We start from the raw sequence: 26,063 nt of genomic DNA, 5'->3' as shown, positions 1-26,063 counted from the left end.
CCCCCCCCCCCCCCCTTCAGAGAGCTGGCTTAGCTCTCAGAGCTCACAAGGCCTTTTTAGGAGATGCTTCACAGTGTCAATTTTGTGTGTGGCGGAGGGAGAAGTGTCTGTTCATGTCTTCTACCCCTTTCTTGACTGGATTATTTGTTTTTTGGGTGTTGAGTTTGAGAAGTTTTTTTTGTTTGTTTTGTTTTGTTTTAAGTTAACATATAACACAGCTTCAGTGTTCCAGTTGTTCCTCTTCTCATGCCTCTGTTTTGTTGCCAGACTGTGGCCTTTGTGAGGGCAGGAAGCACATCTGTTATGCTCACCATAGTCTGGCCATAGAACACTCCATATATATTGGTGGGATAGATGGATATATGGACGTATGGCTGGATGCATGGTCAGATTTCACTGCTACTCTCCTCTTAGAGACTTCTGCTTTGTTTCCGGGCTCCACTGCCTTCCCCTTCCCATTGGATCTCATTCTTTTTTTTTTTTTTTTTTTAATTTATTTGACAGACAGAGATCACAAGTAAGCAGAGAGGCAGGCAGAGAGAGGAGGAAGCAGGCTCCCTGCTGAGCAGAGAGCCTGATGCGGGGCTCGATCCCATGATCCCGGGATCGTGACCTGAGCTGAAGGCAGAGGCTTTAACCCACTGAGCCACCCAGGCGCCCCTGGATCCTCATTCTTTATTCTCAGTTCCATCAACATGTTCTTCCTAAAGGAACGCACTCATGATTTAATGCCCTAGACCTCAGTCACTTGCCATAACTAACATCACATCTAAACAGATCAAATCAAAATTCACCTTTGTCTCTCAGCCCCTTTCATTTTCATTACCCGACTTCATTCACTTTATCCCACTTCCTTTCTCAGAGCCCCCTAAAATGTCACCTGTGTGCCTTTCCATCCAGTCACCACACTGTCTCTCTTTATACCACACTTAGTCCCATCTCAGGGTTTTGGTCAAACTAGTTTTACAGCTTAGGGGGTCTTCCTCTTACTTTACTTTATCTGAATTCTTCCTTTTGTACACAGCAACTCAGCTTCTCTGTTCTAGACTCCCAGAGACGTCTGGGTCACTTCCTCTGTTTTTTGGCTTTTCTTTTATCATTTTTTGAAATGTTAAGAAATGCCAAAACAGGAGTATGAAAGGAGGGATGTATTCTACAGGTGACAGAGTAGTTACCGTTGGTCTCTCCAGATATCCTTTCCACTCTTCTCCAGCCTGCTCTGCTCTGCGGGAAACTGACCTTTATGGGTGCGGTCCGTAGCCTCCCTTGCTCTGGGCCTTCCAGTTGGCTCTAGTCAGTGGGAGGAGATAGAAGACTGGAAAGCAGGAAGATGAGGCCAGGGAATTTATTTCCTTGGCTCTTTCTCTGTTGGGCAGCAAGATGACAATGACAGTGTTTCTCTCCCTCTGCCATAGCTCCGATTATCTCTTAGGACTAAAACAGTTTCTGATTTTGCCAGCTCATCCCCTTCTTGCCTCCTGTGTCTTTAAGTGGTAACAGCTTGCTACTTTGTAAATTCCTCGAGCATTTCAACATCACTTACAGGTTCCTTTAACCTAGCCCACAGCTTTGTTCTTGGTTCCCTGGTTACATTTTCCTCAGACGTCCCCTTTGTTTTGCCTTCTGTTTCCTAAAGGAAGCCTGACTGATATATTTTAACATTAAATGTAGCAAATTAGTACTTTTATTATAGAAATGGTACAGTACCATTCACAAGAAAATGACAAGATTTGTAAAATATGTTAAGTCTCTGAATTACAAGTGGTGGACAAGTTGAAGCTTGTAAGATAAATGCCATCTTTTTTCAGTCTTGTCTGTATCTGTCTCTCGCTCTCTCTCTCTGCATAATCTTGCTAGGAGAAAAGGCCCTCCAATATTAGGCCCAGGCGTATGGCCCTCCTCCCTGGACTGGTCCTGTCTAGGATCAGGTCACCAGTTGTTAGTCTCCTCCTCCTCTGGATTCCCCTATCACTCTTCTAGCCCTTAACAGTAAGCTTAACACTTCACCCTTTCCCGAGAGTGGGCTTTGTCTTCTTCATTATGTTTTAAAGCTTCCAAAGGAAGAAAATTATTATTATCTATTTTTATTTCCCAGGGGTCAAAATGTATATATGGAATCAAGGTATGTTTTATTATTAGTTTGTCGTTATTGCGTTGATAGGTGATAGCAAAGATTCCCAGGGACAAACTGTATCTTCTTTATATTTTAAACATTTTCAGTGGAAAACTCCTAATATTCACAAAATTAAAAGGCTTGTATAATGTATCATGAACCCCCCACATACCCATTCATGATGATAAACTCATGGTCAGGCTTCTTTTATCTATAGCCCTTACTTCATTCCTCCCCCAACACACACATGGAATTATGTTGAGGCATCTACTAGGTATCATTTCATTTCACAGTTCTTCAGTGTGTATTTTTAAAGTTCTTGTTTTTAAAGATAAGCACAATTACCATTATATCACCACATATCTGGTCAATGTCAAGTTTCTCTGTTATATTTTTTAAATGTTGGTTTGTTTGCATCAGGATCCACACATAGTCTGCATGGCATATCTTGTTGATATGTGTCTCTTAGAGGGACTCTTGAAATTCCTTTTGTCTCTTTTTCCCTTTGTAATTTATTTGTGAGGAAAACAGTGTTTGTCCTAAGAGTTTTCTGTATTCTGCAGGTGCCTGGGTGCCTCTGCCTTCAGCTCAGGTCCTGATCTCAGGGTCCTGGGACTCTCTGGAGTCCTCGGGGCTCTCTGCTCAGCAGGGAGCCTGCTTCCCCCTCTCTCTCTGCCTGCCTCTGCCTACTTGTGATCTCTGTCAAATAAATAAATAAGATCTTTAAAAAAATAAAAATAAAAGAGTTTTCTGTATTCTGGGTTTTGCTTATTGCGTCTCTGGAGTTCGATGTAACAAGTACCTCTGTCCTTATATTTCTATACCGGTACATAGAAAGACTTGATTGAATTGAGAGTTTTGGCAAGAATTTTTCATAGGTCATGTTATATTAAGCCAATAGGAAACATAAAATGTCTGATTGTGTCTCTTCTTATGATATAAATCTTCATTACTAAATTAGTAATTGGGATGTTGATTATATATAAAGTTTCCTATCAGCTTTTCAGCTATTGGTTTTAGCAGCCATGAATATTTACCATTGCTTAGATTCATTGGAAGTTGCATATGATGAGTATTCTAATTATGTCATTTCTTCCGAATTTGTCAATGGAAATACTTTTGTAAAAAGAAACTTTCCTCTGGGGAGACTCTCGTGGATTGTTGGTGGGAATGTGAGTTGGTACAACAACTATGGAAAACTGTATGGAGATTGTTTAAAAAATTAAAAGTAGAAATACCATATGATCCAGTAATTCCACTACTGGGTATTTACCCAAAGTAAATGAAAGCACTAATTTGAAAAGATACATGTACCCCTAAATTTATTGTAACATTTTTTTACAATAGCCAGGTTATACAAACAACCCAAGTGTATATTGATAGATAAATGAATAAAAAGGATATATATGTGTATATATACATAAACACACACACACACACTCAATAGAATGTTTCTCAGCCAAAAATAATGAGATCTTGCTATGTGAGACAACATGGTGAAGGAGACTTAATGCTAAGTGAAGTAAGTCAGACAGAGAAAGATAAATGCCGTATCATTTCACTTATATGTGGAATCTAAAACACAAAGCAAACAAACAGACTTTTAAATGGGAAGAACAAACTGGTGGTTGCCAGAGGCAGGGGGAGAAGATGAGTGAAATAGACAAAGGAGACTAAGAAATACAAACTTCCAGTTTAAAATAAGTAAATCATGGGGTACCAGGATGGCTCAGTGAGTTAAATGTCTGCCTTCGGCTCAGGTCATGATCCCAGGATCCTGGGATTGAACCCTGAGTCTGACTCCCTGCTAAGAGGAGGGTTTGCCCTTCCCCGTGATGTGCTCACTCTTTCTCTCAAATAAAGAAATAAATAAAGAAAAAAAAATAAAGAAATAAAATCTTTTAAAATAAAATAAAAAATGAAGTTTATTTTATTTTATTTTTTAAAAAAGATTTTATTTATTTGTCAGAAATATATATATATATATATATATAGAGAGAGAGAGAGAGAGAGAGAGAGAGGAGAGTGAGTGCACACAAGCAGGGGGAGCAGCAGAGGGAGAGGGAGAAGCAGGCTCCCTGCTGAGCAAGGAGCCTGATGTGGGACTTGATCCCAGGAACCAGGGATCATGACCTGAGCCAAAGGCAGATGCTTAACCAACTGAGCCACCCAGGCATCCCAAAATGAAGCTTTTTAAAAAAATATTGAATTTGCTCTTTCATTTAAAATTAGGTTTTCTCCTAATTTCCAAGCTGGCTTAAAGAAGGGCACCAATACTGCATGAAGTGCAGTTATTTATGTCTATAATGTGAAATGAACTGATGATAAGTAAAAACATATCTGGAAAATGGACATTTGCAGTTTCTAAAGCTATTTGGTTCATTATAATAATAACTCTATTAACTGTATGACAATATCCACCCCTGGGAGTTGAGACACAAAGAGAAGACAATCTTTGTAGAGTCATTCTTTTTTTTGAATTATTAATATTGTCTTTCAATGGAAGTTGGAAAATTATAGTGGGATAAATTTGGCTTGATCGTCTTAAAAAAAGCATAAATAAAATTCTTAAAGGAAAAAAATGACTCAATGCTTTGGAGCTATTTTTGTAGGAATAGGCCCTTTATGAAAGATTATTAGTCATGTAGTTTAAAAAAAATTCAACAAATGAATTCAACCAACATTCACTACATACCCGGTTCTTATGCCAAGTGGTCTTTGGGAATACAAACAAGAATAAATCAAGGCGTTAGCCTTTAAAACACATCCTATAACAAGAGATAGACTAGCAAACAAGGAGCTTTGTTCTTACTGCCTAATGTTGAAACAGAAATGTTTATGACGTGCAAAGGAAAAACAGAGCGTTCCGAAGAATATTTTTATATTTGATTTTATAGTTCCTCTTAGAAGTTTGAGGCAAAGGATGCAAATCTGTTGTAATGTTTTCTTTATGAGTTGGAAGTCTGAGGAAAATGAATAGGTTGCAAAAATCACTGTGAGGGAGGTAGAAAGAGACAGAATGAATTTGCCCTTGATCATTAGAGTTAAATATATGACTTCATCGTTAAACATAAGTACCCCCATGCCTGCAGTACCTCTTCTTTTGAAGCAAAGAAACATTTTTTTCAGAAGGCACAATTGTCTTTTTTTTTTTTTCTTTTTTTTGAATTTAGGATTAAAATGGCTTTCTATCTCTTATTCCCCTCAAGATTATCAGGTTGGCCAAACTCGGAATTTGGCTTTTTATCCACTCTTGGTCCCTAAATCTTAGTGTGTTTTTGGCATCTAATTAAGAGATGCAGCAGAAGTGGTCTAATTGAGTATATATTTGGTTGACATAATTATTTTACTAGACAAGAAGACAAGGGTTTCAGAAATTCTGAACACCACAGATCTATACATTGAAATGGACCCACTTGCCCAAAGATTATCTACCACTGGTTAAATTTAGAATTACAAGAGTTTTGGCTTTTGTTCTCAGGAATATTCTGTCAGGACCTATTGGTTGCCTATTCTACAAGCATTTTTCTCCCTTTCTTTTTTGACCTTCTCTAGCTCAGAAAGTGACTCTTGATTAGACCAAGCCAGTCATGGTAATTCCTTTAACCTTAATATGACTGGTTTAGAGAATGCATATTTTATAGTTCTGGCCATTTAGATGTGAAGGGAATTCTGCTCCAAGCAAGTGCTTCTGAGAAAGCTTCACTCTTGAAATGGAACTGAAGAAAGAGACTTTCCCTCTGTTGGCTTTTGGCAATTAGTTTCTGAGACTATGATCCTGGAAGCTGCTGCTGCTATCCTGTAATAAGGACAAAAGAATCCTACAGATGAAAGGCAACATGCTGAATAGGATAAAACTGATAGATGGAAAGAACCAAAGTCCTTGATGATTTCACACCACACATTATGTGAGAGACTACATCTCTGCTTAAACCATCTTGAATCTTTCTTCAGTTTGCAACCAGATGTCCTCTTTGTGATCATAAACATATTCTTAAGCCTCTTACAGAAGACAGAAGTTACGTATTTGATTAATATGATCTTTGTGATCTATCCTGGTATATGTGCTCAATTCGTTATGAGGAGAAAGGGGCTGTTTTTGATAGTTTTTGATAGGGCACGTTCATAGCCCTAACCATTCATTGCCATTTTACTTTTTTGAAATGTTTGTACCAATTTTAAGTACCACAATAAATGAAATAAAAAATCAGTCATCTTTCAGGTCAAAAATTCTGTTAATCATTGCCATGAGTACATAAGTATACTTAAGCCTTTCAAGATTATTTACCTATTTTAGATCTCTTCCATAAGAAATTTATCAGGCAATGGTATACCATACTGATGTCAGTTATTAATGCATAACAAATAGTAAAAGTACAAATAATGAATTAATACATTAATTTATAAATTGTTCTCTGCTTATATATGTAGCAGAGTCAAAATTCACACACTGCTCTCCAAGTATGCAAAGAAAATAAAGATCTTACTTTTTTAAAAAACTGATCTAATTTAGCTTCCTAAGCTCCTGACCCTCTGAGTGAGTAGTAAGGGAAGAAAATCTTAAAAGTATCAGTTGAGGGTATCCCACTCCCTTTGGGTTCAGACAATCATCTCAACTAATGATTAGGCTTTTCCCCTTCCTCCTTCCTTTTTTATTTGTCAGGATAATATCTGGGTATATGAAAAGAAGGGGTCTTAAATTAATAGCCTTGCGCGGTGGGAGGGGTTTAAAATGAATGGAATTCTTGGGCTCAGTTCTCTTCATTGGTATCAACTCTGATATCTCATCTGTGACTATGAAATTAACTTCCTCTTGGCTGGAGATTTCCTTTCATTTCCTCCTCCTGTCTCAGCTATGCCCGTTCTCCCCCTTTCCTAGCTAGCATTAGCCCTGCCTCCTTTGGAGCCATATTAATAGAATGGCTTCTGGGGAACCAAATGTGATTTATTTGGGAGAGAAATGTGAGTACAACAGTTTTATATTTTCACAATATTAATCTCATTACAAATATATAATACTGAAGGCTTAGATTTTTGCCCAGAACTGCAACATTTATACAGGTGTGCTGAAGTTCATTGGACTATTACTAAAAGTTGACTATTTTAATTTTGCAGTATTTGTACTTCTCTATTTTAGGTACAAAGTATGCACTTTTATAATACGTCATCTCGCTAGTCCTTAATACATGACAAAAAAATTTAAAATCAGTGTGTGCTGAAGAGGTAAATCACACATTCAGATTCCTAGGTTTTGTTAACACCACTAGTCTATGGAATAAAAATGTTTCTTGGGTGAAAATCAGCAAGCATCCATAGAAATTTATTACTTGGTGGTATTATACCCTGTTGAACTTATAAAATACCAGAATTGTGTCAAATAATTTTAATTGTTTTATTTTGAATATTTGGAGGTTTTAAGTTGATTTATTGACCCATCATTTTTCTTCAGCCTCCTAAATCTTTGTTTTTTGCTGCTATTGTTTTCTCTTTTTTTTCAAAGTTTATTTTATTTTATTTTAGTAATCTCTACCCCCAATGTGGGACTCAAACCCACGACCCTGAGATCAAGAGTCACACGCTCTTCTGACTGAGCCAGCCAGGCGCCCCAGTTTGTCTTTTCATTTCCCTTTTCACCGATGTTCTTTACTGTTTCCTATGTTGGAATAGGCCCTGTGACCATCACCGGAGGAGCTGGTGGGAGAACTTTGTGGTGACTCTGCCGTGTCCTGTTGTCGCAGGCATTTCTTTATTGGGAGGCAGCGTATATGGCCAACACTAGAGAGTGTGGGGAATTTGGACTGTAAGTGTGGTGGGAGCTTTACATAGCCCTGAGAAGTTCCTGAGTCAGGAGGCCTGAGTATCCAGTCATAGTCTTTGAAGGAGGAGCTACCAGGAGGAACTGGCTTCCTTAAAATCAGCTAGGAGTGTTAACACACAAAACAGTAGATATCTAAATGTTAGAATTGAACTGTAGGCATCCCCTACCCCCCACCCCCCAAGAACACTGTTAACAAATGGGTTTTAATTAGAGAAGTTATCAACTACTTTCTCCTTTTTGAAACATTGCCTCTCCTCAGCTTCTGGGTATAACACTCTCTTGGTTTATCTCTGACCTTGGTGGCTGCTCTTCCTTTGGCCAGCCCCTTAAGAGCTCAGTCACTTGTCTTTTCTGTTTTCTACTCTCCCAAAAGAGCTTCCTCCACACCCACTGCCCAGTTACCACCCACCTTACATGTGGCATATACTTATAACATTTCTAGGCCTTTCCTCTAAAAAGGAACTTTGACCCAACTTCCCATTTGATATTTACTGACAGGTTTTTCAAATGCTTCCTAAGTTCCATATGTCCAATGACAAATCCATTTTCTTCTTCAAACCTGGTCTTCTTGGGTTTTAGGCCTCGACTGCTACCAGTGCATTCAGTCAGGAAGATTTCACCAGAAATCTAGGAATCATCCTGATGTCGCCTCCTTCCGTTCCATCCAAATCCACTCCCAGTCATGTCTATTTCACCATTTATTTATTTATTTAATTTATGATTTATTGATTTGAGAGAGAGCAAACACATGGGTAGGGGCAGGGGCAGAGGGAGAGGGAGACAAGCAGACTCGCACTGAGTGGGGAACCAGATGTAGGGCTCAATCCCAGCACCTTGATATCATGACCTGAGATGACATCAAGAGTCAAATGCTTAACCTATTGAGCCACACAGGCACTCCTATTTTACCTTTTAAATGTCTCTAAAATCTGTCCTCTTTTCTCTTTCTTTAGTGCCAACACCCACTTCCAAGCTAATATCACTTTTCTGTATAACTACCTGGCCCTTTTACTTACCTCTCTAATTAATTTGAGCCTCTATGTCAGTTTCCTACAAAACATTTCATTGGCTTCCTATTGCTCTCAAGAAAAACAAAATTGGGGCACCATCCTGGCTCATTTGGAAGAGTGTGGAACCCTTGATCTTGGCATTGTGAGTTTGAGCCCCATGTTGGGTGTAGAGATTCCAATAAATAAATAAATGTATGTATGTATGTAAGTTAGTAAGTAAGAAGAGAAGGGGAAAAAAAAAGAAAGAAAAACAAAATAAAACAAAACAACCAGAGTCCTTAACATGGACTACAAGGTCTAGCAATGTGTGCCCCACATCTCCTTTTCCATTCCAACTTAACTTGATTCACCTGTCTAAATGCACTGACTTTTAGGGGCACCTGGGTGGCCCTAAACCTAACCTCCGCCTTCGGCTCAGGTCATGATCCCAGGGTCCAGGGATCGAGCCCCGCGTCGGGCTCTCTGCTCAGCGGGGAGCCTGCTTCCCCCTCTCTCTCTGCCTGCCTCTCTGCCTCCTTGTGATCTCTGTCTGTCAAATAAATAAATAAAATCTTAAAAAAAACCACACACACCAAATTCTTCTCTTAAAAAAAAATAAATAAATGCACTAACTTTTATTTTCACAGTCACATCAAATTTTCTTCATGTATAGGACCTTTGAAAATACTGTTTCCTATGCCTAGAGCTTTGCTAATCCTCCTTCATCTGTGTCATTTCCTGTGAATTCCTGGCTCTTACAGCAACCTTTACTTCTCCCATGTATTATTCAAAACAGCAAAACACATTTATCTGTGTGATTATTGGTCTGCTCAGCTGGCAGACTGCAAGCTCTGTGAGGAGGGAAACCACGTATAATTTTGCTCACAGTTTTGTGGGAGTTGCCCACCAAATATGCTTGTTGAATGAATGAATGGATGGCTGGAAGAATGGATTTCGATACAGACATTAAAAGAGATTTTAAAGGTGAGCAAGTATTCATGAGACGACTACAACGAGGCATGTGGGAACAACTCCAGAAAGAACAGAAATTGTGTAGACCACTCTGTTTTCTAACGGTTCACTTTAAATTTCAAGAGAGTAGAGTGCATTTCAAGTAGTAAAGTAGTTGACAGACCTGTTAAATTCCAGAACTTCTCTTCCATGACTCCATATTGTCCTAGAATCAAATGTAAGCCACTTAGCTTAGAAATGTGCTGTTTGGGGGTAGGGACTGTGGGACCTTTCTGTTCTGAAGTATCTCCAAACAGATTTGAGATAGTCACTTTCCAATCTGCTGCTAAGAGAGAGGTGTGGGTGTGGCTAGTTAATGTTGGCACAAGGTTCAGAAAGCTTTGATTTTTTTTTAAAGATTTTATTTATTTATTTGACAGACAGAGATCATAAGTAGGCAGAGAGGCAGGCAGAGAGAGAGGGGGAAGCAGGCTCCCTGCTGAGCAGAGAGCCCGACGCGGGGCTCGATCCCTGGACCCTGGGATCATGACCTGAGCCGAAGGCAGTGGCTTAACCCACTGAGCCACCCAGGCGCCCCCCTTTCTGTTATCTCTTAAATGATAGTGTGTGAAAGCTCTAAGACAGATGTTCACTCACCAAAATATTTTTTCCTTCATTTGCTCATACAGATTTGTAATTCCCAAAGAAGAGCCCTTGCCAGGAAGTAGCTTCCACTTGAGCTACTTGGCATTAAGAATCTTGTCATCATCAGCCATAGTGTGATTATAGTTTAAAAATGCAAATGGGATTCTGGGCTGAATCAACTGAAGGATAAAATTCATATGAAAAAGTGATGCCATATAAAACCCTAATTAGGCAGCATCTATAATACAGGTTTCACTTCGGCCTTTCTTAAATTGTCAGTTTTTTGCCACCAAAGGAGGAAGGTACGGGCAAAATTCAGCAAATATTTATAGAGCTTCCAGTATGTGCCAGATATTATTGTAAATGCTTAGGATGCAAGGCAGACATTATGACAAGAAGGTTACATTCTAGATTGGACTAAACATCCAAAAAGTTGATGGGGCTGGAGCTTACAACCTAACGTTGAGGACAAGAGTAGAGCGTTTTGAAGAATGCTTTCTTTTAGTCAATTTGGGAACTTTTTTAACATAAAATCCTCACTATGACTATTTATTCTACAGCTTAATGAATATAAACATAAAAAACATATTTTATATGTATTTTTTTAAAGATCTTATTTATGTATTTATTTGACAGAGACAGACACAGCGAGAGAGAGAACACAAGCAGGGGTAGTGGGAGAGGGAGAAACAGGCTTCCCACCAAGCAGGGAGCCCGATGCAGGGCTCCATCCCAGGACCCTGGGATCATGACTTGAGCTGAAAGCAGATGCTTAAAGACTGAGCTACTCAGCTGCCCACATATTTTATATGTATATGTTAAGGGAAAGACAAGAGCAGAGGGAAAATTAGGATAGAGTATACACAAAGTGACAGTTGAAGGGATTTTACCTTTAAGTAAGTATCTTAAGTTCTGGTTTTAGAGAGGTGGATTTTGGGTGGTTTTTTTTTTTTTTTTTTTTAAATTACAAGGTTTTTTATTTTTCATCTTCTTCCAACTTCGCAACCTAAATATATATTGCTGAAGAAGTTGAAAAGCCTATTACGCTTTTAAATATAGAATACAACATCTCAAATAGAAAGTCTTATCTTCTTTCTTGATTCTTTTATGTTCTCCAGATTTTTATTTAAATCCCAGTTAGTTAAAATGCAATGTAGTATTGTTTTCTGGTGTAGAATTTAATGATTCATCACTTACATTACATACCTGGTGCCGTCCTTAACCTGCATCACCCATTTGGCCCAGTCCTCTACCCACCACCCCTCCAGCAACCCTTAGCTTCTTCTCTGTAGTAAAGAGTCTGTTTCTTGGTTTGCCTGGAGAGGTAGACTTTTTAAACCTGAGTTTTGCTCCAGAAAAGCATTTGTGTTCTGCTCTAATTTTCCTTTGCTTTAGCTTTCTTCTATACTAGGATGATGTTGAAAATACAGACAACTGTGTCAGTTTAAGCTTAGTAATCATGCATTAAAATCACTTTGGGAAACAGCAATTTGATTCCGTTTTCAAACTGGATCAGTTAAAAGAAAACTTTGAAAAAAAAAATTTTTTTTCCAATCTCTTCCTTCCTCTCCTAACTAAGGTCATTGTCAGAAAGACCTCATCATTTTCTGAGACTGTCCCTTGTTGGACTAGCAGCATGACCACCATGCCTGAGGTTTCCACTAGTGCTTCATAGAACTCGAAATTATTTAAACTCAAAGTGAGGGGGCGCCTGGGTGGCTCAGTCGGTTAAGCTTCTGCCTTCAGCTCAGGTCATGATCCGGGGGTCCTGGGATCAAGCCCCAGGTTGAGCCCTGTGTGGAGCCCCAACTCATGCTTTCTGCTCAGCGGAGAATCTTCTCCTCCCCACCTCCCACCCCTGCTTCTGCTCCCTCTCTGTCTTGCTTTCTCTATATATATCAATTAAATAAAATCTTAAAAAAACAAAACAAAACATAAACCCAAAGTGAGTATTGTGTGGAAATGAAGGGCTTTTGTGGAGCCTCTACAGTTAAACTGTGCGTGGTCTCAGTCGGTCAAGCGGTTACTACTCGCTTTGCAAGCAATGACTCGAAGGCACAAAGTCACAGTTGCTACCATGAGATGATTTCACTGCTCAAGGGATGGCTGAGAAAACACCAGAGACCATACAATACACGATATAATATCTCTATGGGTTGAGGCCTATACACAGAAAACAATCATTTGCAAACAGCCGCAGAAGTAACCATATCTGGGTAAAACTGGGTGGTATTGTCTATTTGTATGCCTGTTTGTGTCACCACATTGGAGAGTCTCCTTAAGAAACGTGGTCTGCAGGGATCTTTCAAGTCCAAACAATATAAGGGCCTGTGAGGATATTATCTAATCAGGATCAAATCAGAGTGTTCCGCACTAGAATCTGAATGGTACCTCTGGTTTCCCAAAACAAAAATTACTGGTTTTGTGTGACCAGATGGTTTTGTTTGTTCCATATTAATTTAAATATGCAGTTGATGTTATTAACTACTTATTCTGTAGAAACCACTGTATTTCTGTCTCACGAACAACTAAATCAAAATAAAGAACACTCTTTAAATAATGTAAGCAAGGTGTTACTGAACCCTGTTGTCTGCAAGAGAACTCTTGGTTTAAAATAGGTAATAATAGGGGCGCCTGGGTGTCTCAGTCAGTTAAGCATGTGTCTTTGGCTCAGGTCATGATCTTGGGGTTCTGGAATGAGCTCCCTGTTGGGCTCCTTGCTCAGTGGGGGGAGACTGCTTCTCCTTCTCCCTGCCCCTTTCCCCTGCTCATGCACAATCTTTCTCAGATAACGAAATAAAATCTTTTAAGAAGTGGGTAATAATAGAATATAATAGAAGTTCTTTAGCAATGAAGAACTTTCATTTCTGGTACTCTACTTTTGTCGGAAAAATGTGCTTTTCTTGGCTCGCTCCCAGGAGCAGCAGTAAAGAGGCATCAGCAGTATCCTATCCCTCTTGATTCAGATTTGGCTGATGCGCCATATCGGAGAGCCCTGGGAAGCATGGCTATGTAGATTCACATTATTTCCCCCTTTTTGTACATCTGAGCCTTATGTTAGCAGTTTGAATCCACAGTATTTTCCAGACACTCCCCTGGCACCAAGCTCAGATACTACGTTCTTCCCACAGAGAGAAAAATAACATTCATGATGACGATATACGGAAAATTTGTGAAAGGTTGTACTGGTAGTTTGGGTTGAATTATGGAAGCATCCTTTCTGGGACAGTGTGTTCAAATGAAGAAGCTATTACAATGGGCAGTAATGTGCTGTTTTTGTGTCTTCGGAATATGTTAGAGAGAAACACTGATTGGAGTTACATAGAGGCTTTCAAATAGCTTTTCTTTGCAAAACAAAATAATGACAGAATTAAATCGCTGTGGTTCTAGTCTAGTTCTTTGCAGTTTGTCAATAAGCTTTCATGAGATACTCTCAGATGTTATTGAAAATTTAGGGGACTTGGACTAAAACTTCTTGTTAAATTTTATCTGTCTTGGATTCCTTTATTTCTCCCCTTCATCAAGGAAACAACTAAAGTTGTGTCTAAGAACTGGTATTTTCTTATCAAATATTAGAGAGATTTGAAAAACAACCTTTTAATAGCTATTTTCTTATTGTGGGCAGAGAAGTGTTTTAATGAACTCGGCTCAGATTCCATTTCATCAGTTTCAAGAATTTTGTTTAATCACAAAGAAGTTACTTACCTGTTTGAGTTTCAGTTTTATGCCTTTAAACAGTGTCTGTAACACTTGCTTAGCAGTGTTATCATGGGAAATGACTATGATGGAAAGTTCTAGAATAAAGTACAATTGCATTCAGTAAATGTTTTCCCTTTGACAAGGTATTGTATACAAATATTGATCATATGTTTAAGTCAGTTGAATTTGGTTTGTATTGTTGACAAAGGGTGTGGGGTTATAGTTATCTGATCAGGGTACTGTTAAATGGTGTTCTCCGTGGTTATCCTGAGAAAAAGAAAAACATAACCAGTTACTTGTTCATGAAGTTTTATTACTTTGAGAAATGTATTGTCCCTGGTTTCTTAATGTTGTTGTCTCAGAAGGCTTTTTTTTTTTTAATAGTTTCTTGATCGCAGGGTTGGTAGTAGTTAATTATGTGATTACATGTTATTATAGCCTTAAATTCTTATACTGACTACTGCTTTACAACATGGAATTTAAATTTAAAGTAAACATCCCTTCTTGGAACTTGCTATAGAAAGTAATCTATATTGACGAAACAGTATTTTGTAATCACCTAAAAAATCTTTCTTTCCCTGCACTATAATGAGTTCATAATAGTTTGGCAAAGGTTATTGTCTAAACCATTCTTCAGCAAATTACCTGTCTTGTTAAAAATAAAAATTAAAAATTAAAATTAAAAAAAAGTTTTCATTTACTTACGAAGAGCCTTGCATTTAATTTTAAATATAGCATTTACTCTCATAGTTAGAGAAAAAGAGGTATGAAGGTTCAAAGGACTCTCCAGAATCACATTTAACTAGACTAAAATGGCAAGAAACTAGGTTAATGGCAAGAAAATGGCAGGAAAGACACATAGCTATTTCTAATCATCTTGAAGGTGTAAACTTGAAGACCTTTAATCCTTGTTCTCACACTAACTACCTGGGTGGCCTTAGGTAGATCAATAACCTTTCTGTGAATCAGTTTCCATTTCTGTAAAAAATGGTTCATTGCCTCTTAGTCCTACTCACAGCATAACTGTGAGAAGAAAATGAAGTAACACAAAAAGAGTGCTTACTCAGACTCACCCAGCCTAAGGGGGACAGAACTTGGCTCTTAGACATCTTTAAGGTATTGCTTCTCCAGTTAAACCATGTAAATGACCCTTAGGGCCATACCTTCCTTACATAGACCTTGAGCTCTCAACTTAATTCCAGGAAGCAAACCGTATTACCAGAATACTATAGAACAAATTCACTGACACCTTTTACAGTTGCAGAGAAAAGAATAAATTACTTTTTGTTATTCTCTGTTCTGTTGAACTGGTCTTCAGAGCTTTCAGCTGAAGGCTAATTATTGATTTAATAGACGCTGTATTTTTTTAGTGTACTCATTTTTAGGAAAAGAAAAAGGTTTTACCTTCTTTTCTTCTAACAGAATTATTCTTTATCTTGAAAAATGGGGCATAAGTAAAATCCTAAATCAGAGTATGATGGTGCATGGGACACCATTGATGCAATGTGTAATACAGACTTTGCTCTCCCCAAATAATTTTGCCAAATGCTATTTATTCTGCAGAGGATCTCCCTCATCTCTTCTTAATTTTTTTTTTAAAACTGGCTTCAACAGAACAACAAAAATAAATCATTGAAATCTGAATTTATTCTCATCAGAGAAGTTGTAAGCTGAGAAATAAAAATTGGTAGAAGGAAGACATTCCCAATTTTAAATTGCGTAACTGCTGATAAGAATAAGAATACAATATGGCTCTGATCGATTCTGACTATAATAGTAGTTTCCTTTATTCTGTACATGGAAGCATTATTGTTCTTAGTTGTTTATTTTTAATCAAAAAACCAACTTTTTGAATTTGATATATGTATTTAGTCCTATAACTTAACTATTCCAAAAACAACTTGAAGTGGCTTGTAATAAAATGAAAGATAAATCCAAATATGAAAGAAGTTTGGTTTGCGTTTAATTGCAACCTTTTATCCTTTCCTATTATAAATATGTACTTAGCTACTTTAAATTGACTTTTGTTTTTATATTTCCTTTTAAGTCATTAATTGCTCTTAGTGCTTTGAATGATCTGTAATGCATTAGTCAGACTACCTCGGTATGGATTCCATCTCCCACACTTACTAGTGTCAAAAGGTAAATCAGGTGGAGATGAGTTAACGTGGTAAAGACAGACTTTCTTCAAAAATAACCATTATAGTAGTGAAGGAGGTCCAGTGTGAACTGAAGTCAACTCTGCCAAAACAAGGGGCAGAAGACCTTTGGAGTCTGGGGGATGCTAAGGGAAAAGCACTGAGGAATATTGGGTGGGTGGTCCCTGCGACGAGGCCTTCTGGGTTTACTCACTGGTACCTGTCTAGAGGAAAAACAAGCTTCTCGTATCTTTATGACAGGAAGCAGTGATGTGAGTTAGAACAAGGCATCCACTGGTTGAGAACCAGAGCAGGATTGTCTCATTGGATGTGAGAAGACAGTTCTGGGGTTATGGAAGATTTACATCTCAGAGAGGTGGAGCAAGATTTAGAATTGCCAGCTTTCTAAAGCAGCTGCACTAAGAGGGGCTTCACGAGCCTCCCTGCCTAGTGCCAGATTTTGGCTAGAACAAATAGAAAAGTTACTTAGCCTCTGTTTGCCTTGGTTTCCTCATCTGTAAAGTGGGGAGAGAGATAGTCTATCACAAATTCGTGTTTTGAGGATTAAAGAAGTTAAGACATATGGAGTGTTTAGAACAGTGCTGGCACTTAGTAAGCTCTCAGTAAATGTTAGTTATTATTCTTACTGTCTTTAAAGTGGAGTTCCTAATAGTAGCTACCTACGATGTTTGGTTATTTTAATTATTAGTTGATAGAGTTCGTGGAGAACTATGCCTGACACATAATAAGCATTCAGTGACTGTTTGCTTAGCAATGGTAACAGTAGCAACAGTGGCTACAGTAGCCACGGATAGTTTCCAGCCCTGAATTACTCATAGCTCAGGAGGGCCAAATAGAAAAGAATCTTCCACTTACTATTTTTTATGTTAGAATGGGGTTTTCTGACAGTAGTAATTCAGAGATTGGAAAAATATTTATGAACAATATCGTACATGGTTATAAGATCTTTAAGCATTATTTTCCCATTACATTTCTTGGGTTTTGGTTACACAGTCCACATCTCTGTCATTCATGTAGCTTCACCTCCTTCCTGTGCAACCATCAACATCTCCCAGCACATTTCCTTCTTAGCAAAATAAAGGTGAATTGAAATAATTATAAAGCCTTTTAAGAAAACAGTTTGTGTAATTGGGAAAAAATGGCATATATAAAATCTTACACACTGAATCTTATTTCTCACAAAGTTTAAGGTGGTGATTTGAGGTATAGTTGAACTTCCACCCAGTACAGAATTTTTTTTTTAAAAGATTTTATTTATTTATTTAACAGACAAAGATCACAAGTAGGCAGAGAGGCAGGCAGAGAGAGAAGGGGAAGCAGGCTCCCTGCTGAGCAGAGAGCCCGATGGTGGGGCTCAATCCCAGGACCCTGGGATCATGACCTGAACCGAAGGCAGAGGCTTTAACCCGCTGAGCCACCCAGGCACCCTCAGTACAGAATTTTTAAAAAGAGGTACAAATTTCACAATTTTTCAGGGCTATCTAGTAGGTTTATTGATGTACAGATGATCTCTGTCCGTGTTTATGGAGTCTCTTGACTCTAGCACTGTACAGTAGTAATCCATGAAGTATGAATTATTAAATGAGCTTAGTCTATATTTATATTGTGCATATTATCAACCACGGCACACAGTTCACTGCATAGGATCTTCTACTAAGGAGGTGGAATGTGTAGGTCAACAGAAGCCCATTCTCTTTAAATTGCAATTTTTATCACTAAAAATTCTTCATGTTAATATATTTGATGGTGGGAAAATGACCATTTAGATAAGAGATTAGTTGTTGGAAAAGAAAGAATAACTTAAGTGAATGTTGATTTCTTCAATGTGCTACACAAGAACATTAAAGTAAGGGAGAACAACTGAATATAATAGCTTAAGACCAACTTTTATTCATTGTCCTTCTCTAATTAATATTTGGGCAGTTGTAAAGTGATTCAGGAAATTAAATATTTAATTACGCATATAGCGAAGAGGGTCAACGCTAACTCCTATACCACTTTAAAGTCAAGTGCATTAAAGTGTTTCTCTCTTTTTATAGAAGCATCTAACATATTGGCCTTTTAACTGTGACAGTACAAGAAATATCACTCGTGACAACTGGCCTTATCGATAGGATTTGAAGTCAATTAGGAAAGAGTCCTAGAAAAATGTTTGGAGTACCTATGTTCTAGACTTGGCCCTTCCATTAACTTGGTCTCACCCCACTGGCAGGCAACTTTACCTCATTGGGCCAGTCAGTAGTAGTTCTTTTTCAGTCACGGAGCCCTTGCCTTTACTGTTTTTTGTTTGTTTGCTTTTTCTCTCTCTGTCTCTCTCTTCTTTACTAGCAGCAGATTCATTCGATTTTTTATCTTTCTTTCCCTAATAGTCTGATACCTACTTCTGCATGTCAGTGCGTCTGCCAGTGGATGAGGAAGCCTTCGTGAGTAAGTATGAATTGGATGGTGTGCCCGGGGTGGGTGGCTGAAGGGAGGGTAGCTATTTGAAATCAGTGAAAGGTTCTCTTTGACGGTTATGAGCATATTAATCTTTCACTGTCAGTCTCTAAAATGCATTTATCATGCCTAATGCAGAAACAAACGAGAGAAGGCCACTCAGAGACAAGATTACAGACTGCATCTGGAGAGATTCATGAGTAATAATAGTTAAGGACTTGCATGCAGATGTCAGTGGTTGCCAATGCCATGTGGTCCCATTTGTATAGTATTGGCTTTCTGTCTGTGGCTGGATGCTTAATTCCACTCCACTCAACAGACTGTTTATTTACCTGTTGGTTCGTGCTATAAATCGACTGTACTTAGACTCAACATCAGGGAACTTAAGATTTTACCTGTCAAACCATAGATGGATAAGAAGGAAGGAAGGAGAAATTGAGAGGAGAGAAGGGAAGGAGGGAGAAAGGGGGAAAGGAAGGAGCATTGGTCCTATTGCTTATATTATAGAATAAGAGGACTCATAAATGGCAGGTCCTACCTACCCCGGCTGAGGCTTTAAATCAGAGAGGAAAAGAGACAAAATGCCATCTGTTTTCATCTAGGTTGTTTTAATTGAAATATCCCGATGACAGACTTTTAACTGTTTAGGGAGGAGGTGCGATTGGCATGTTTATTCACACCTTTATTCTTTTTCTCCCCCTGCTTTACGTTTCTGGTTTGAGATGTTGATTTTGGAGAGAAAATAATGGTAATGAGAGTTGTGCTTTAGTCCCATGAAACTAATCATCAAGTGGGCTGTCTGAAATGGCTATTATGTGAATTATAAAATGTGTACAGTCACCGTAGGGCCATCTGAGGATGAATTTTCATGAGGTGTCCCCACAGGAATATGCAGTATAGACCTGAAAAGCCAGAAAGCATTTGTTTTCCCACACAATTCCAACAGAAAATACAACTTATAACAACTCTCTAAAAATTTGTTTCCATAGTTAATTCCTAAGAATGAAAGTCAGACCTTGGGATGTTGAGGGTTGTCTGAGTGTCCTTACTCTGTACAATAATCGAATATTATTAAGAAAAAAAAAAAAGGCAGGAAGGACGGTGCTCCCAGATCCTGAATTCTAAAGATAGAGAATAACTTAAATTGTTAATTGTAGTGCCTTGCGTAATGCTGAATGTGACTTGGTATACAAATTCATCATTCAAATATCAACAATGAAGCTCTCCTCAATTTCATACCCACATATTTGGCAGCCTAGGAGAAAATAACATTTACTTGCTGAAAGGCATTTTTACATAAAGTTTTTTTCTTTACTGATTGTAGGTTTTCTTTCCAAGTTCCAACAGAATCTTGACTGCCCTTGTTTCACATTTGCTTAGAAGGCCAGTCTCCATACCTGCATAAATATGGTAGTCATGTTTTATAACAACATTACAGGTCTCACATTAATAGGTTACTGATTTGTTTCTGGAGGGTGGTAGTAGTATATGATTTCAGAGCTGGTTACTCCAAGGACTGTAAAGATATATCCTGGAATGAGTTATTGCTCTCTTAATATAAATGTGTTTACTTTCACATAAATTAAAATTGAAAAGTACAAGTCAATATATATTCGGAAAATATTCATAGAAAACTCGTAAAGGGCTGTATTAGAACCAGGGTACTAAACGTTTCTGCATTTTCTTAGGCACTTGCCTTCTAAGATTAAATGATTCCCAGTTCTAAGGTCTATAAAGGAGCTTGTAAGATTAATAATTATTTTCAGTATCTTTTTCCTTTTCTTTCTTGCTGAGAGGATTGCATGAATACTGAAGATTTTGTCACTTGTCCAAGTCCTTTAATGTACTAACTCCAGGCAATCTGTGGTTACCATTATCTTACATGGTCCAGCAACCATAGGTGTTTAGGTGTAAGCAAAGTAGAACTGGAAAATTTGCAAACCAAAGAGAAATACCAAACAATCATTTATATAAGGGAATAAGTAAGGGGAAGTTTACATGTACTGTCTCATTAATTCTTAGGACAACCCTGAAGGTAGTCCCATTTTATAGTCACAGAGACAAAGACAGGAACATCTGGGTCTTTCTTTGATTTAATCAAATGGTAGGACAATAGTTTATATAGAATCTGTGTTCATACAATCAGCTCATCACCACGTGTTCACTAAGGGTCTACCAGACACTAAGAAACTTAGAGCCAGCGAAGCATAAGTAAGCCATTTTGTAGAAGAGGAAACAGAGGGTCAGAGAGATGAAGGAACACGCAGGACTTTTTTCTAGTTATGTGCTCCCCTACTGTACACTGTTAAAGTCATAACTGATTTGGATGTGAGGATAGTGAATGAAAGAAGAAATGAAAGAACTTATCAAATGGATAGATGGAGCCAGAATACAGCAGCAGCCCATCTCCGTCTTCCTCACGTCAAGTACAATTATCCTTTCATTCCCTCTTCTTCACTCCCTAATGGGAATGCAGTTTTGCCAAAGAGACAAATAAACCTCAAACCATCTTACAAAATGAAACCCAGTACACATGAAGATTAAAGATTAACAGAAGGAAGAGGATTCGGATGCACAGGCTGTATGGTGGGCGGGTGATCATACATAACTTTACTAGATTCCCAAAGTGAAGGCTTTGCTAGGGGTAACCAAAGCTTTACCATGAATGAAAAATGTGGGTTGTCCCAAATTCTTCGTCTCAGGGTGCCTTATCATAAGATTAGATATGGCTGAAAATGAGGACTTGTAAAGACGTTAATACTTTATTTCTTTTCTTAAGACATTTATCAATTTTATACTTTCTGCTTTCATTATCTGCGTCTCTTCAATTTTTGAATGCCAGAGGGGTATGTGCAACTGGATATGGCGGAAACTCGAGATCGTTTGCTTCATACATGAGTGAACACTAAACAAGTATTTTGCTTGACCATTTTTAAGGCAGTATATCATATAGTGGACGATTTATCTTTTTGCCTTTAATTATACTCTTCTTTGAACATAAAGGAGTAATTCTTTTTTAAGAAAAGCCACTTGGGGCACCTCGGTGGCTCAATGGGTTAAGCTGCTGCCTTCGGCTCAGGTCATGATCCCAGGGTCCTGGGATCGAGCCTTGCATCAGGCTCCTTGCTCAGCAGGGAGCCTGGTTCTCTCTCCGGCTCTGCCTGCTTGTGCCCTTGTGCTCTCTCTTGCTCTCTCTCACTCTTGCTCTCTCTCTGACAAATAAATAAAATCTTTAAAAAAAAAAAAGCCACTTGTTCATAAATTTGGCAAAGTTTGGGGCACCTGGGTGGCTCAGTCGTTAAGCGTCTGCCTTCAGCTCAGGTCATGGACCCAGGGTCCTGGGATCGGCCTCGCATCGGGCTCCCTGCTTGGCGGGAAGTCTTCTTCCCCCTCTCTGACTCCCCCTACTTGTGTTCCCTCTGTCGCTGTCTCTCTCACAGTCAAATAAATAAATAATCTTTAAAAAAAAATCCCTTTAAAAAAAAAATTTGGCAAAGTTTAAAAATTCTGCTATGTGCTAGTTACTGGGCAAGGCAATGGGGATGTGAGGTATGATAACAACTCAAAGAAATATTACAGCCTGGCAGAATTCTAGAAGACAGGAATACAAATATTATAACATCTGAAAAGAACTTTCTCCTTTGGCTTTTCAAATTTCTACAGAAAATCACAAAAGGCAGAGTACATTTCAGATTGCTTATTAGGACTAAAACAAACTCTCTTGATGGTGTGAAAAGCCAGAATTGCATTTGAATAATTCATAATTTTGGCTTTCTGCTTGTGTGACTAGTTATGTAATTCATTTTAGGTAAACATACTTTTTCATTTTGAGAAGAAGATACCATCACAGTTGTCATAGAATTTCTATGTGCATATGCCTGTCATATTCACGTTATGAGCATACACAACATCTTTGATGCATTTATGTGTCTCTACTGAATTATTAAATGAGAATTAAAGTTGTTTGGGGAAATACAATAATGAAGATAAATATTTTTATGCTTTGAACAAAATCATAGCTTTCTCTAGAGCACTGCTTTTGTTTATTGTTTCAATAAGGTATCGCAGATTGGAATGGGTGAAGGTATGATAAAATCTGCATTTGACCACTGAACCGTGATGCTGTCTAAAAGATGTTTTACAGACACTCAGAGGAATTGACTCTGACAGCAGCCCACTCAGCCAAGAAATTTGACTGTCGTCTTCATCCACTTGCTTTCCCTCACATGGATGACCAGTAAATAAATGTGTCTTTTCCTTAGTGAATGATGGCAGGTCCCTATCTATCAAATTGCACTATACAAATGAGATAGAAGCCATTGAATTGAGAAATAGATGAAATTAATCTAGTGATTCATTGCTCTTCGTTTTCTTGGGCTTCTCTCTTGAATGTAGAACAATGTCTACTGCAGAATAGCACAGTTAGACTTGAGTGTTTCCAAATGTGACCTTTCTTCAACAAAGCACATGTTCAGGGGATATTGGGTTACTTCAGAAAATACAGGAACAATCTAATTTTGATCATGCTTATGGGTCATTATGTAGAGTCATTACATGACTATAAAGACCAACGTCTGGTAGGATGAAGTGCTCAGATAATCACATTTTATGTCATGACAGCAGTAAATAGAAGGGTGTGGGGGTATGTGCGTGTTTGTACGTGTGTGAGTCTCCATCCCCTTGCAGTCAACTCTCTGACTGTTCTGCTTCCAATTAGTTGACTGCATATCCTTTCCTTTCCCTCTTCACCCAGGATTTTCTCCAACATGAAAAATGTAGGCTGTCTCTCCACAGGACCATTGGATATCTTCTCAGAAGCCCCCTCGGAAGCTTTTCACGTTTCTGAGTGAAAGTTACTTGGAGAGATAGCAAAAACAATAGGTCTCTGATGAACAGGGAAAACCCGATTTGCTTGGTCACCATCAGGGAGGAGAAGCTGCTACTGTCCGCATTGTTTCAGAGTATTTCCAGGATGCCCTCTATGGTTTCGTCACCCAAATACCACATTCCTAACATGACGTCCCCTGATAGCCCCTACGGTTTTCTCTTCAAGTGCTAAAACATAGGGGGAGGAAGGAGTAGGAAGCATCTCACTATATTTCGTAAAGCTGAGAGTTCGGAATGTCTTCGGTTAGATACATCTGGGGATCACCAGAGAGGAACTGACACGCGGACAGTGCTGTCTTCCTGCAGTAATGTCAAAATGCCACCCACCGCCCAGCGCTCCCAGGAAAATGGCCAATTCAGAAAGCCCAGGTCTGAGTCAGATTTGATGTGTGAATGCCCTTCATTAGCCAGGGCTCTGTGGCATTTTGACAGTCATCCGGAAGTAGTCATTTCAGCTCTTTCAGTAGGGCCGACTTCAGGGACACACTCTCAAAAGGTGAGCATCAGCTGTTCTTGTCAGACCAAACATCATGTGAGTGACAGAGGATTTTCTCAGCATCGGGGAAAATGGTCCATTTGGATCTGCAGAGGGGAGGAGAATAGAATATTCCAGTGGCCAACAGTGTGATCCATGAAGGAGCACACACCCTGGGCTCAAGTGTGAGCCCAGCCACCTGCCGGCAGTAGCCTCTCTGCCCTCAAGGCTCAGCTGCTTGAGGCGGAAGGACCAGACTCCCAGGGTCATTGTGAGCTGTGAGGGAGTCTGGCATGGGGCAAGCCCTGAGTAAATGTTAGTGGTTAGGGATGGTTATTAAGTGCAGAGAGCTGCCTGACCAGAGTGCAGAGTGGTGCAGGCAGCTGCATTGTGCAGACTTGGTGGGAGTTTGGTCAGGGAGACTGGTCAGCATTATGCACAGCCTGAAAAGGCAAGAAGGGGCAATGGATTTCTTTCTGCCGGAAATTAATAGGGGACCACTACAGGGATGACATTGCAAATATAAGGATTAATGAAGCTGACACTAGTTTATCTTGCACAGCCTGGCTGATAAAGTCTATTTATTGATTATGTAGTTGGTTCTGACATATACCAAAAAGTTCCATTTTAAAAGTTCTATCATCCAGAAGTTTAATTCTTTTTTTGTGCTTTAATTCCTTTATTCGGAAGCAAAGATTATTTCATTTTAAATTTGTGTTCCATTCAAAAGCTTGCTCATGTGTCTTATTTCTTAGTTAATTTGGCAACAACAGCTTCAAGTCCTCATAAACCACGTGAAGGGCTCCTCCTGATGTGTACCCTGTTGTCCAAGTTAGCAAGAATTAATGACAATTTCTCTATTAAACTTTCTGATTAAATACGTTTGAGCAAAAGGTCTTTATTTTAGTGCAGAATTGCTTTATGGTTATGCAGGAAATTGACAGAAGATAACATAATAGGCGATGGCTGTGGGTTTTTACCACGCTGCTAAGTGGGTTTTGCTGCTGTGGGCTTTACCTGTGTCTGAGCCTTTCTGACCCCATGGCACGATGATGAACATTAAGGATGATTGTATCCTACATTTCCATGACAATTTGGAACATTAACTTTACTTTCTGTGTGTGGATTTTAAAATACAATCTTCAATTTGGGGGAAACAAAGAAACGTTTATGGAGGTGATACTAAGATCTGGGTCCTGTTATTTTTTTTTTTCTTTTAATGATAACACCTCTTTTACGTTAGTATGTCTTAAACCTGACATCTCTCTAGTCTCTCAATATTGAATTTGGCGTAAAAGCACTAGCTGTAGTGGAATACAGACACCACACAGAAATTAACCATGAGCACCAGGGACTTAATTGAGGTGCTGCTTCAGACCTCAGGTGATTTTGCTGGATCAACAGATTTCCCCGTGCACACCTCCCCCCACCCGAAAGCTTATTTATAAACTTGTTTTAAAAGAAACTTTGTTTTTACTGTTTGCCTTGTACATTTAGGAGGGCAGTACAATCCAGGCTAACTAATATGAGTTAATTAAACTTTAACATGCTTATGTAATATGTATCCAGCCACTAAAAGTGTTGAGGGGAGGTCAGAATCACCTGGGATTCACCTGTGAAACTTAACATGTACACTTGCCTGGAATGACCTCTCAGGTTTAAATGAGATATTGATGGAGGAAAGACTAGGACTGATCCAGGATTGACCTTGAGCATTTGTATTTTTAATAAGTTGCATAGAATAAATCTAATGCACAGCACTAGATAAAAAGTACCATTGACAAAAATTGTTTAATAACACGTAAAAATATCCACAGCATAGGAAATAAACCGTTTACTAAATACAGTATGATTCCACTGGGAGGAAAAAGGAAGCAAAGCCAATAATAAT

The 26,063-nt window shown here is 38.7% G+C and overlaps 1 protein-coding gene across 19 annotated transcripts in view; it reads left to right on the top strand.

Annotated features, from left to right (window-relative positions):
- PAM (peptidylglycine alpha-amidating monooxygenase) overlaps nucleotides 1-26,063 on the top strand; it is a 278,000-nt gene that overhangs the window by 141,140 nt on the left and 110,797 nt on the right. For all 19 annotated transcript variants that reach the window (XM_032845671.1, XM_032845663.1, XM_032845654.1 and 16 more), the window contains exon 4: nucleotides 18,744-18,801. In XM_032845671.1, coding sequence (XP_032701562.1) covers nucleotides 18,744-18,801 — 58 coding nt within the window. The remainder of the gene's footprint in view (nucleotides 1-18,743; nucleotides 18,802-26,063) is intronic.

This window comes from Lontra canadensis, unplaced genomic scaffold (assembly GCF_010015895.1).
Source record: "Lontra canadensis isolate GAN:19392208 unplaced genomic scaffold, GSC_riverotter_1.0 scaffold4, whole genome shotgun sequence".
In the NCBI taxonomy this organism is placed as follows: Eukaryota; Metazoa; Chordata; class Mammalia; order Carnivora; family Mustelidae; genus Lontra; species Lontra canadensis.
This window is presented reverse-complemented; position numbering and strand designations above follow the sequence as displayed.